This window comes from Pomacea canaliculata, linkage group LG2, assembly GCF_003073045.1.
Source record: "Pomacea canaliculata isolate SZHN2017 linkage group LG2, ASM307304v1, whole genome shotgun sequence".
Classification (NCBI taxonomy): Eukaryota; Metazoa; Mollusca; class Gastropoda; order Architaenioglossa; family Ampullariidae; genus Pomacea; species Pomacea canaliculata.
In genome coordinates, this window is record NC_037591.1 from 28,882,454 (window position 1) to 28,896,243 (window position 13,790).

The 13,790-nt window shown below is 37.3% G+C and overlaps 1 protein-coding gene across 2 annotated transcripts; it reads right to left on the reverse strand.

Annotated features, from left to right (window-relative positions):
- Positions 1 to 233: 233 nt before the first annotated feature.
- Positions 234 to 10,714, reverse strand: LOC112557383 (protein brambleberry-like). 2 transcript variants are annotated; one of them, XM_025227197.1, is made up of 11 exons: positions 10,416 to 10,714; positions 9,632 to 9,760; positions 9,317 to 9,502; positions 8,204 to 8,426; positions 7,372 to 7,488; positions 6,937 to 7,116; positions 6,358 to 6,564; positions 6,035 to 6,181; positions 4,193 to 4,344; positions 2,984 to 3,081; positions 234 to 2,823 (listed from the first exon to the last, which is right to left on the reverse strand). In XM_025227197.1, the coding sequence occupies exons 1-11, from the start codon at positions 10,656 to 10,658 to the stop codon at positions 2,706 to 2,708; spliced, it is 1,800 nt and encodes a 599-aa protein (XP_025082982.1). In that variant the 5' UTR covers positions 10,659 to 10,714; the 3' UTR covers positions 234 to 2,705. The 2 variants fall into 2 exon arrangements, with proteins under 2 accessions (XP_025082982.1, XP_025082981.1); XM_025227196.1 differs by having other exon boundaries at positions 2,984 to 3,099; positions 10,416 to 10,712.
- Between the last annotated feature and the right edge of the window lie 3,076 nt (positions 10,715 to 13,790).

Sequence of the window (13,790 nt, forward strand, 5' to 3'; positions counted from 1 at the left end):
CAATGCAGCGAAAAATCGTCGGTATTTTGCGCCAAAGTCTACTCCGGAAATAAATTTGTTGTAATATTTTATCGATAAAAGGACTTAAAAGGGTCACAGAGAAAATGTAAGGACCTGTGTGAGAATTTGAAAGGACCGCATGGCAAATAAAAGGACTTAAAAGGCCTTTTGGCGAAAATTCAATATAAAAGGACTTAAAAGGACCTTGCAAGGACCTGGGAACCCTGTGTACCAGAACAACTTTTAGCCATAATACATACAATTCATTGTAATGATCAATACTTCATCAAAAGCAACCAGCAATAAATACAAAACAATATATAAGTTTCTTTGCACAAGTATTCTTTAATATTAAATAATAAAATGCATTAAGAACTTTTCCCAATACTTGATTTATAAACTCATACATTAAACAAATCTTTTCAAATGTGACCAAGAACTAAGACTGAGCAGCTGTTAGTTTTCCCATATGAAGCAGCATTTTGCAGCAAGTTGAAGGGACTACCAGCGTCTGGCATTTTAAACTTATCCTAAACAATTCGCACCCATAGATGCAAACATCTTCATAACTATAGATCAGTCACATCAATTTCATCCAGAATGAGCTCACATCAGCCTTTTGAGCTATATGTCCTTTGTCTTCTTTGGCCTTTGACCTCTAAAAGAGCAGCCACCAAGAAAATATTTTCTGGCATGCTTTGTACAACAAACTTAAAAGAAATTGTCTTAGTCACATCTCAGTAGTTTTGCTGTTACATGAAGCCCCTTTCATTTAAATGAAACAATGCACTATTCTTCCATAATGAATTTAGTGAGAACCTTTATTTTTCAACTGATTCTATTTATAATATAAAAGAAATTAAAAGACTACGCCTTACCACCCTATATTAAAAATGGGATAAGAAAGAAAAAATACCAGGCATGTTTCTGACTTATCTTTATAAAATACAAACATTATAATTCAGATCATTTGATTGCTGATGTCTCTTTAACAGCATAAGTGACAGCCAACAACAACAGAGCAGAAATGTAAACAAAAACTTGAAACCCTGTTTTTGTGTCGCAACTAATGCATTTTTTTGTGGAAATTACAATGAGAGAAACTATCTTAAAAAAAAACAAAAAAATAACAAATGCACAAAGCCTGCAGTTTCCACTGCATCAAATGCCCTTTAAGTGCAATTTCTTTTTTTTTTTTAAATCAAAATTACATTCCTGAGAGCTGCAATAAATGAAGCAGCATAAATAAAACAAATGTGACACATTATCAACATGCACTTTCTCATCTTTTTCACATGTTTACACTGGCAATAACAACTGGCCACACTGTTGAAATATTTAATATCTTGATCCCGATCAAGTGGTTAGTGTTATTGCTCAAATACAATCTCTATCATGCGGTCTGGTCCAAACAGCACAAGTGTTGATCTCTTATTTTTATGTCAGTAGGGTCAAACAGCTGACAAAAGTTTTAAAACATCACGCACCTTACCCCTCACCAGTTTCATTATAACTACTTGATAACATTATCTGAGAAGCAACATGAACCAAACAGCCTTCCTGAAAATGCTTCAGCAAAAAGTCAAGCACTTTGGCCAAGACATAGGAAAGAAATAGAGTAACATGGATGAGACATTGTACAATTTGCACATAAACACAGTAAAATCAAATGGACAGATTTAGCAAAGAAGTACCAACAGCTAAAACAGAAGCCACACTTTTTGAAACAACACTTAGATGACACTGGCTGATCTACATGAAAAAGAATGACTTTATAATTATCATTTCTTTGTGGTAGATGCTAATAGTAAACAGAACAACTAGCATCTGTCTTTTACTTTTCTGTGATATCTGTTACCAGACTGGTAATATAAAACTTTTGTGTTGCATATCCATAAAAAAAAAAATTATCACACTGCTTTAATGTTCATATTTTGTGACCAAATATACTTCAATGCTCACATAACCTTACCATCCCAAATTGAAGAGAGTGCTGAGTTTGTGGTATATCATTTGTAATTATGTACAAAGCGTAGATACAACTTGACATTAACAACAGTAGTAATATGATAGACATTTTATATTTCTATCAACAATTGTAATAACGTGATAGACATTTTATATTTCTATTAACAATTGTAATAATGTGATAGACATGTTATATTTTCATCAAGAAAAAAATCAGCTTCATCAAGCTGCAAAACATATTAAGCCTTCTGGGATATCACTTTTCTTTGGACAACCATTTCAGGGTTGATGAAGAGCATCAAACAACAGGGAAAAAGATATATACAGCGATCTTCCCTCGGATTCCTTAAATCTGTTAACCCAGCTTTTAATACACACATCCAAAACCACAACCATTGTCTTTCAGAACATCCCATCTGTCTCTCTCTCTGAAAACATCTTGACCAATCCATCTTCAGAACAGTGACAAAGACAAAGGTTTGGATAAAAAACAGTCTTGTTAGATGAGAGTAGATGGCAACTTAAAAACAGAATGGTCATCAAACAAACAAAATTAAAAGTGTGGTAGAAAGCTGATGAATCTTCTTTTTACAAATTAAAAAAAAAATGAGTAAAGCATAGAACCACCAAGGGAGTTGTCAGGCCTGCAAGGCTGACATCATTTCTATGTTAATGCCCATTTTTTTTTAACCAATATCTTTTAACATGGCTAACTTGAGAACACAGGGAAGCAGATTTCAAGACCCCGGGAAATGGCGTCGGCAGTAATCAGAGCCAGGTGTAGCAGATAATCTACACTGGGTTCCTGCAACGGTGCGTCCCAAACAACGAGATGTCATTGATGGCGTGGAACTCCTGTGACATCAGCACAAAATGTATTTGTAACTTTTTTGTTTTCTAGAAGAACAGAATATTGTGTGTTGTTGGTTTCAACCATTAAGACAGCTGGGTTACAACAAAAATATTGACATATAAAGTATTATACATCTTTATGTTGATGTTTTTCCATACTTACCGTGAATAGCGAGAATCAGAAATGTGGGAAGGGGTGGAGGCTCTGGATGATCGTTCAGAACGTCCATCTCCTGCTGCGAATCTGGACCGCAGTATGTTCTGCACGCCCAATAACGTCTGTACACCAGAAATATTTTTTTTCTGTTGATGGGCTTTTAAGAATGGTCTTACCAACAAACCAGTAATGTGTGACATGTTGCTCAAATTGCTTATTCATGCACTCTTCTGTAGCCACCATTTTCATGTTAATGGCAGTGCAAGTTTGCTTCTGTGATTTAAAATGTACTGGCATGTGTAACTATTTGAAAACACTTTGGTTTTATAGTTAAAAAAAAAAATTGAATTATTCAAAATGGAAATTTGCCATGTAATAAAAAATTATTTTAGACCATGAAAATAATGATTTTAACTGTTCACAAGGAAAACAGGCATTTGAAACCTATAAGCCTAGTGATGGCACCAAAGTACATTGTTTTCAAATAGTTGCGTCTATAAAACTACAGTAAAGATAACCATAACTGACACAACTTTAAGGAGAATTTCTTTTAAATGATGTAACTTACAAGAAATATATTTGCAAATAAGAGACACTAGCTTAATGGAGATCTACTGTCATAAAATAAGGTCAAAAGGCAGAAAATAAAAAAAATATTTACACAGTATGTAAATGTAAAGGGCCAACTAAATAAATATTTTATTTAGCACATATATAAGAATTCAAATATTATCATTATGTTGTAATGGCTTTTGTAGTAAAGTAATTGGCAACTGTATCAAACATGGTCCAATCTAGATCGATTGAATCATACCTTCTTTCAAACATAACAAAATAACCCGACTGCTTGCGTAGTTTACCGCTTCAAGGGAGGTAATTCATAGTTAAAAAACGTTCCGAGAAGAGGTCCACAGTTTCTTGTTTCTTTCCTTATTTCTTCATTTAATTTTTTTGCTCGGTGCTATAAGGTAAAAATTACTGACGCTTGAAAATGTTAAACTTGGTAGACAATTTTGTTATTTTGAAAAGGACTTCTACCTTTTTTTTATGTACCCATCTTAAAGTGCATCTAATCTGCTTGTATATTTCACTAAAGCGATGTCACCATGCTATCTCTGATGCCTTTCGGAAATTTAACTTAAAGGGAAAAAAAAGTGCTGAAAGAAAACTAAAAATAATAATTTACTAGGAATATATACATCTTATTGTAGTCACCTGTAATGCATCTCCAGAAGGACCAGGACTATTCTGGACTGTAGGTGGTGTTCTCACGGTGCTGTCATGGTGTAATGCAGTGTTGGGCAGCACTGTGTCTCTTGGAACATTTCCATTTCCCAAAGTTTCTGTTGTACCAAGGCTCACGTGCACTAATAAAACAGATATAATTCAAATATGGATGCTAATTCATCTGCAAGGAATTTTTCAGGTAGGGTATGAGGTTGGTTTTTTTAATACATATGTAGATTTTCATTCAAAGCTCTAATTAAAGATACAAATAAAAGTGCTCAGGCTTCACTACAGATACATGAAGGCAAGGACCATTTATAGAATAAACTGACGGCAGCCAACACAAGAGCTTATCTGCTTTTCCTCTTTATGCCCATAGCATAAGCAAAAGCTTTGTTGTAGCAGAAAATTTGTCTGTCAGCACTTCTCACCATAGGGGAAGCAGATAGCCAAGTGGTTAGAGCATTGGTGACCGAAGTGAGAGGTGCACCAGTTCGATACCCCTGCAGTGCAGCAAACTTCCTTTAGTCAACCCAGGTGGCCCAAATGGGTACCTGATTCCAAAGAGGGTGGGGGAGGTAAGGCAGCGAGGAAGAGGAAATAGGCACCTGAGAAAAGTGATCTCACTCCCCAGTGACCTAAAAATTTCAAGGGATGACTTTTACCTTTTACCTACTTCGCTTGATATAGGGTCCTTTATGAGTATGTCCTTGGGGTATTGTCAGCTATAAAAACTATCTTCTTTTATGTGCCCATTGGCACAATACTTATCTATAACTTAACTGACCAATTTAAAAATAATTTAAGTCATTAAAGCCAATAGAGCTTTCCAAAATATATTTCTTTTATCAATCTAAAAGAGTTGCTATTGTGCATACTCACACACAATCCTGTCATTAAAGGAAACTGTGGAGTTATATATGGATATACCCATATATATACATATGATTGCCAAGGATACATCAATGGTTCACCTGGGGCCTTGATTCCCAGCAAACATTTTCAAGCTTCCTCCCCCAAAATCCCATTCAAAAATATTGTTTCCCCGTTGGTATGGTTAATACTTCATTCCCACTTCAACACTTTAAGCATCACCAATTCTCACTGTGATGATAACTGCTGGGAGGAAGTGGCGTTATACAGTTGAAGTTTAATAAGTTTACATAAAATTACTTCACAAAGTACACCTAAAAGTTAAAAGTAAGGATGTGCACTACATTACTAAGGGTAACGGATGACACGGTTAAATGACACAATGCTTGTGCTGTGATATAAAGACTTAATTGATAAGCAAGTGTTTTATGCAAATGAGCATCAATAAAATTAAAACTTGTGTGAAATCAATAGTAGATTTATTAGCGTATCTGGCGATTTAAACATCACTTTGCTGACATATGATGTCAGCTGTGGACCACCTGACTTACACGTGCGGACCATACTTTGAGAGCCACTGCTCTAAGCTAGATACTGGTCTAGCCTAGATAATCACATGACTCTCTCAGACAATGGTGCCACCAAACTTGGAATTGCCACTACCTGGATGCTATCAAGTTTTTACCTGGTTAACACAGTACATTGCACTATACTTCTAAACCTCCAATGATCACCTCAGTTTGCTGGCGGCCATAGCATGTTAATAAAAACCTACAAAACCCACAGCCTGACATCATCATCATAAAACTCCCTGAGATCCTATATCACGAAGATTAGAGATCAAGGTGAGGGCAGAAAAGATACAAACTGTAACTGCTGCCCATCTAGTTCCTTGGTTCTACATATGTGTGTGTAAACCCAAAACTAGAAAACTTGACCTAGTGATCAAACACCTACCTGTTTCAGCAAGCCTTTGCAAAGTAGTTAACAGCTGACGCACTTCTGTTGGCGTCAAGGGACATGACTCTCGTGCAACAAGTGCTCCAACAATGCCTCTATTTCTCTGATGACCAACTGTTTTTAAAAACCGAAGGAGCCACAAACCTGTGGAGAACACAGGGATATCTCATAAAGTCTAACAATCTAACCTTAAATTCTTTAGTCATATCCCAATAGTCACCTTTGCGATATAAAATATAAAAAAGATGCAGGACTGTTACAAATCAAAGCATTCCTGAATAATAAATAATTAATTTGTCAAGACCAGGAAATACACTTGCTCATCATTACAGATGCCACGAGAGCTGTTAGCCCTGCAAAGTCCAAGCTGCTGTTGTGGACCAAATGTGCTGCCATGTTAGACAACACCACCATTATGAGCACCACACGACCAACCAGAGGTGTATGTAAGAATGCAGCAGTAATCATCATCAGTAATAAATATGCTATGTGCAGTACACAGCACTGAAGAATGTCCAGCTTGTCATCTGTACCATAACAAGATGCAAACAAAATATTTAGTGACTGTATGACATGCTAAAACTTTAGGGTAGACAGGAAAATAAGCAGAGACAGCTAAAAACATAAAAAACTGACAAACGAGCATTTTGTAAAATAAGTCCTTTGTTTTAAAACAACTGATGGTATTTTGCAGATGTCACAGAGTGTTTTCTAAACAAGACACAACTGTCCTATTCTCAATGAAAACATAAACATACATACACACAGTTACAACAGGTTCCTTCTTTCTTAGATTAAAAACAGCCTTTTCAAGCCAATTACCAAATGTCTCATACCTGCACCACCTATTACCTCTCTTAACGCCAACACTTTCGAATCAACAACCCAATTCCTCCTACCTGCACCACCAATCAGTTGTGTGATCCATGCAATGCGGTTTTCCATCTTGCTCTGGAAATTGCTCACAGCTTCCAAGACATATGTAACAGATGAGTTGATCCTTTGAAGATTGGCAAACACTGCTTTTTGCTGTTTTTGTAGGATCTTATGATGGGACAGCAAACGATGGCTACTGGCATCTGCAGCAAAATCCAAATTATTGGAAATGGAATGCAACCCCCATTATTTTGTTCCTTTTAACGGCTTGCCAGATTCAAGTGTGCCTTCATAAGCAGTTTCAATCAGAATTAAATCCACGTCCTCTTGTTTCTCATCTTAAAGCACTCCTCAAAATAGCATATTTTCTCATATAAATTGGTTTAAAAATACAAAAGGATGATCCACATACACACACAAACCAATAATAAGTTAAATAATAGACCTGCCAAATTTACCTAGACGAGCCAAAGCATCAGATGCTTGTGAGTGGATCAGTTTCAGATCCCGTAAGATGTCCTCATTTTTTAACTGCTGTGCAGCTCCTTGTTTCTTGATTAACTGTGCTGTTGAATCTAAAATAAACAAGAGTGTGCTAAAGTCTCTGTCACATTTCTGTGTTGATACTTGCCTGTTCTCAGTGAATTAAAACTATGAAGGTGGATAGTTTGGAAACAGCATTTTAGTCATGACCGGCATCCTCTGTCTTGAGCATGACAACAAGATTTAAAGGCCAAACTTTCAATTTCTGTCAGGAAAGAATGGATAATATTCTGCAGAGGGAGGTGATGTTGGGCCAGATGAAAGCAACTGGCAAGGAATGACCACTAGTGTAGATGGTACTGCATGTGCTCCTAACCTTCCTTTTTTTGTTTGAACCATTCTTTTCTGCCCTGTGCTAAGTTCAACATTCAAACATTTATTTTCCTCTGCATTTAGGGCAAGATGTCAATCAAAAGATATGCACAAGAAAAATAATAAATTTTGCTCAATCCACAACTTCAGAATAATGAATCTAATTTCTTTGAGGAGCCTGTGTTTTTTTTAAAGATGGAACATCTGAATATTTTACGAAAAAAGGCAAAAAGGCTTGATAGCAGTAAACTTCAGTGAGAGATTTAAACTGAAATATTTTCCTTGAACTGAAGAGAGTCTTAGACAAATAATGCCCCTAAATATTTTTGTTTTTTTAGAAAGCATTTTTTAGAACTCAAAATGCTCAGTTCATTCAAAGGTGGCCTTTCTCTGTTATTTTACCATTAGGATTAAGACTAACAACATATCACTCACTGAGTTCATTACGTATCTTCTCAGCCAGCTGGGCCAGTTGCTGGTTGCCAGAAGCAATGAGGGATTTCTCTTGCTGAAGCTGCATGAGATTGTCAGCAACAGATGCAAAAACATCAGCTTGTCCTGATCGAAGTTTCTCTTGTGTGACCAGGAGCTCTTGCTGACTCTCAAAAAGCCGTCTTACAGTCTCTGAGGTAATGGTGTGCAAATGTTCTTGCCCATTCTAGCAAAGTTTAATACATGGTAAGATATTTTCCTTTCTGCATTAACAGGATAATATGCATACATTGATAAATATCTTTTTTAATAAATGAAAATGAAGCACACAAGCAGCCATGCTGGGCATATAATAATACTACTGATATTATTATTAATAATTTTGTGTGCCAGGTCCTAGCCAATAGCTACTTATCACATAAAATACATAGCACACATACATGCAAGAAATTTAATATCTTAAGCTCTATTATTACTGATCACATTGAATTGAGAGTGGTGTCCCTTAGTCTAACAGGTTTGAGAGGATAAGGTTTCTGCTGTTTGGCTTTTCTACTTTGGTTTGTTGTGGCTGTAGTGCCACTGTTTTGACTGACACTTTATGATGGCGTTCTAAGCATCGTGCTGTTTACTCACCTATGGCCTTTCGTTCTTCACATACTTATTTCAAGTTTCTTTGGACAGTCTTCTTTAACTAATGTCATCACAGTTTCTTTGTCATCATCTTTGCAACATCACCAAGCAGTTGTATGTTTTGACATTCACAATTTCTCTCAGCTTGGTGATCATTGATACCAGTAATCTCACAGAGATTTTATCTTCATTCTTGATCGTTCTATTCTGATTTTGACAAATGACTGTATTATCTGTAGATCTAAATGGTGATCCATCAACATCTTGGTCAAAAAATCAGGACCATCTTCATTCCATTAGCTTATTTTGCACGTATTTCATTCTTAGTAACAGGACATGCAATTGCCCATTAGGGATGCGGCACTTTTAAGTTTAACATTATTAAGATGCATGTATAAATGCACACACTTTTTGGCATACAAACAATCATATGCAAGAGCATGCCTACACATATACACCTGCTCAGAATCAAGATTTACTTACTTTAAGTTCTTCCATAGCTTCTAGTTGAGTAACAGTTGCTGCTGCCAACTGATTGACAGATTTTTCTGTTAGACGCCGAAACTGGAGCTGTTGAGTAGCATAACACATAGCTCGGGCTCGATTGCCTACAATCTGGTATGTGTTCCATGTCACAGCATCCATATCTTTGGTACACTCTGCCAGTGTCTGTAAGTGTAAGGATAAGAGGAAATTATATCAGCATGCTTGTATCTCAATCGCTGACTTTCAATTCACTATGAATAAAAAAGGAAAAAAGAAGAAATAAATGATTATAACTCTTGAGCAGTAGCATACCATGCTGTTTGAACATTTGAAGATAGGGCGATGCTCCACTTCTGACTGACAGTTTAGCAGCTTTACTGACAGTTTTCCCAGCTCCTCTTCTGATAGTTCTCCACATTGTTTCTTCAGCTGGTATATTACCTGACAAAAGAAATACTTGCAATTTGTGCCGACACAGTTTAACATTAACTGTTATATACATACATACAAACACACATACAGATAAATATTCCAAACTTTGCAAACATCTAGGCTTTTTAAGGCATCTAGAGATACTTTTGGTGTAATCCTTACACAATATATAATATACCCCAATGAAATAGGAAGATTTAACAATGTTATTAAAGTTTGTGTGTTCATTTCTCTTCCTCCTCCTCAACCCACTGATGCATTTAAAAAAATTTTTGCTATTAAGGAATTTAAGTGTAAGCACTAAACTACTTAAATTAATGTTAGTGTGTCCATTCTACCTGTTGAGTTTTCCTTTACAAAATCTATTCACAATTGCTGAGAATGGTCTCACTTATTAAACAGCATAAGCAATCTTTTCGCGAACTTATCAAAGAGTAAGGAATACCATCAAACACGTCAGAGATCTCGGTAATCGTAACCACTGAGGAGGGAAGCTAACACAAAAGACTGGACTCGCATGAGAAAGTTTACTATCGAATATCGACGCTTACTCCTAACTGCAACACAAGTACACGAAACGCCATTCACCAATTTCTTTTCCATTCAAGCAATGGCTCATTCATTCCGATCAATCGTTTTGTTTTCTTAATTTATGCACACTTACAACGTGATAGCAAGCATCCAGTGGCGACAGATCTGATAGAGTTGTTGCAAAGTCGAGGAATTTTTCGTCGGAGGACAGTACTTCAAACCGGATTATTGGTTCCTTTCCGTTTTCAGCTTCATTGTCTGATGAGCCGGCCTTCTCCTTTCCAAAGAGCCATTCAAACATGCCGTCACTTGTGCATGAGAATGATAAAAATAATAAGAGAAAGTAAATATAGGAGACGCTGCATCGTGTTTTCATTTTGAAAATCAAGACGGAAGTAGGACACACGTTTGAAACCTCCGCGCTGAAGACCTCCTTAATTTTGATTGGATGAAATAATCTTTCGTAATAGATTAGCATTTGAAAGAAGAACTGGCAGTGTACAACGCCCTCCTTTTATGTTCTCTCTACTGTATCATTTTTAAAGCAGTAAAAAATCTCACTTTCCTTGCAGTACAGATAGAGGAACTATTGGACTATTCAGTGAATGACAATGTGGCTTGAATACATTACATCAGGGCGGTCAGGGAATATATATAAATTTTTCAAATTTGTCGACTTGCATCTATTAAATTTTTGAGTAAACTGCTGCCACGATTGTGGACTTCTTAAAGCGCCCTTCAGTAGCATCCAGTTTCTAAAAAAAAAAAATGTTCTTGTACAAATACATACATGTGACCATCAGACGAATGGTCATAATGGTGAGCGCCACATGCGCCGCGACCCGGGCATCACAAATGCAGGGACAACCATTTTAACAGCGTCATCAGAACACTTAAAGGCTAACCCGAGCGCTCAGCTAAAAAATAAAAATCGCTTGAAGCAGAGCATAAAGTATTAACAAACATATTGCAGTGGTATTTTATGACGAAAAGGCACGAGAAATATTATACTAAGGTTTATCTCTTAATCACTCTTGGATTTGTCAAGAAAACAGAAAGTGAGGAACGGTATTTCTAAAAATATTGTCGTTTGCATGAACTTGAAGAGAAAGATGCAATCCTCGATGAAAGAGAACAGACCAGGTCACAATGTGCTGTTGCTGAATGCTCACTTCAACACTCAGATTAAGTTTGTTCTCATTGTCATTTCCTAAAGAGACTGATTACCAACGCCAGTGGATTAACATTGTTTAGTGATCTGTATATACAGATTTCTGCTTTGTTCAAAAGTGCCATACGAACTTCGTTCCCACACGGTAGGCAGGAATTTGCTCAAAACAGTTCAAAAGCGATTGCTATCCAGTCACTTATAAAGTCTAAATATGCACGGCTGTATTCCAAATTCAGCTGTTTCGTTTTCTGGACAAACATCGCTTCTTGAACACAACCTGAGTTGTTTCTTCATCTGACTCAAAGATATCAATAGATTTACTGAACTGAGCCACACTCGCTATTACAAATACCACTTACAAATAAAGGAGCTCTCCTTTGTAGCGGGTATTTTCTTCTGCTTTCTTGGTAACAGGTGAGAATATCGATGTTTGAATGTTGATATCCTGAAAAGTAAGCATTATCATGTACTCATATTTTTGGAGTTATTATTTTAAAATGAACTTAATGTGATACAAAATATTCACAAAATAAAGAGCGACAGAACAAAGCTATCACACGACACTTTCAACATCCTTTTGTTTCTTGCATGCAGATGTTGATGCATGCATGTTGATGACAACCCCCCGGTATTCATTCCAAAAAGAACGAGAGAAAGAGAAAGAAACAACAAAAGACCGATATCTATACTGGCTTAAAATGTTGCAGGAATTAGGCGAAAAAAAAAAAACCCTGAATAAATGGAATCTCGAATTTTTTTGTTCTTCGGAACATGGACAAAAATCTATCAATGAAAATTTAATGAAATATTTATCGTGGACTGTCTGCTGGACTTGTACAGAGTGTTCAGGAGAAAGAGAAAGCCATTGAAAGCTATTTGAAACTTGAGATTTTTCCCTCTGCAAGTGCACCTGTTCAGTTTTCTTAACAGTGCACCTGTCTGCAGACTTTTTTTTCTTCAGAAACTCTTCTTTCTAATATACCATTCCCGTTCTTCAAAAGAGGAACATCTTAACAATCATTTAGTTTATATCTCTTCTTGGTTTGTCACCAGCGCTATCTGGTTTGAGGAACTTGTATTGGAGCTTTGCCTGTCGTCACATCACGATGTGTCAGCCTGATTGTGTCACGATAAAAGTAGATAAAATGTGTACCCGAGTGCTGAGGGCTTGCTGTTGTTGACAGGCGATGAGGACAGCAGCGGATTGCGTGCGATAACTCGCCGTCAGGCAAGGGAGCGAACTTTTGCTGAAGCAAGTAAAACATACTTCAACTTCTTGTAGCCCTTGAGAGAGAGAAGAAAAAAAGCTTGAAATGTTATGGAATTGGAAGTGTACTCCGTCCTTCTCCCATTTTTTTAAAATTAGAGCGAATTTTTCCTTCGTGGTAAAAACACACACACGCAAGCGCGAAAGAAAACAAATACTATAATGACGTCGACTTGGAGGATAATTATAATCGTCATTAAAAATATTTAACAAAAGAATTGTTATGTTCCTCCACACGCGTTTAGACGATTGTGTGGTGTGAGTCTATCCTGTCCGAAAAATACTTGCAGCACACGACAGGCCATTCCTTCTGTCCAAGGCCTGGCCAGGAGATGGTTGATAAACACGTCAACTGTTGGCCTGGATGTTTCCTTTCGCTCCGCACGGAGGATACTGTGATACAGACTTCACTGCTGACGGCGTGAAACACCAGTCCCTCTTCATCCTCCCGCTCCTAGTGGTCGCGGTGGTAGGAGGTGGTGGTGGTGGTGCTGGAGGGTGATCTTACTCCCGAGAACTTTTCGCAGGCCGATCGACCTTTGCCCCGATAGTGGCTGATTGGTGTTTATCGGTTGCCAAAAACTGCGACGGGAGTTCTTTCCCCTGGCGATGATGACAGTCGGGTCGGCTGCTTCCTAACAGAGCATCTTCTGTTTATAAACATGCGAGTCGCAGATTAAGCGGAAGCTTGTGAGACGGCACGAATGCTTCCTGCACGCGCTAACAAGAAGCAGACGCACGCGCAAAGAAACACTCCAACAAACAGGGATCGGATAAAGAAGGAGGCTATAGATCCCGAGGCACTTGTCAAGTGCGGGGCTGATATAACCCTAATTAAAGGACAGAGCGGTGTGATTGACACACCGTTGGAATCCCACCAGAGGAAAACAGAAGTTGTTTAGCCTGCTAATCTCTCTTGTGGCTTCCACAACACAGCGGAGCTGGCGCTGTATCTTCTCATCTGATCAAAGTCGAGGAATCTGTATAAACACATTTTTAAACCCTGGTTATCAGCATCCTGAATTGTATAATGTGCTGCACGCTGCAAATGTTAAACCAAGAAATATTGG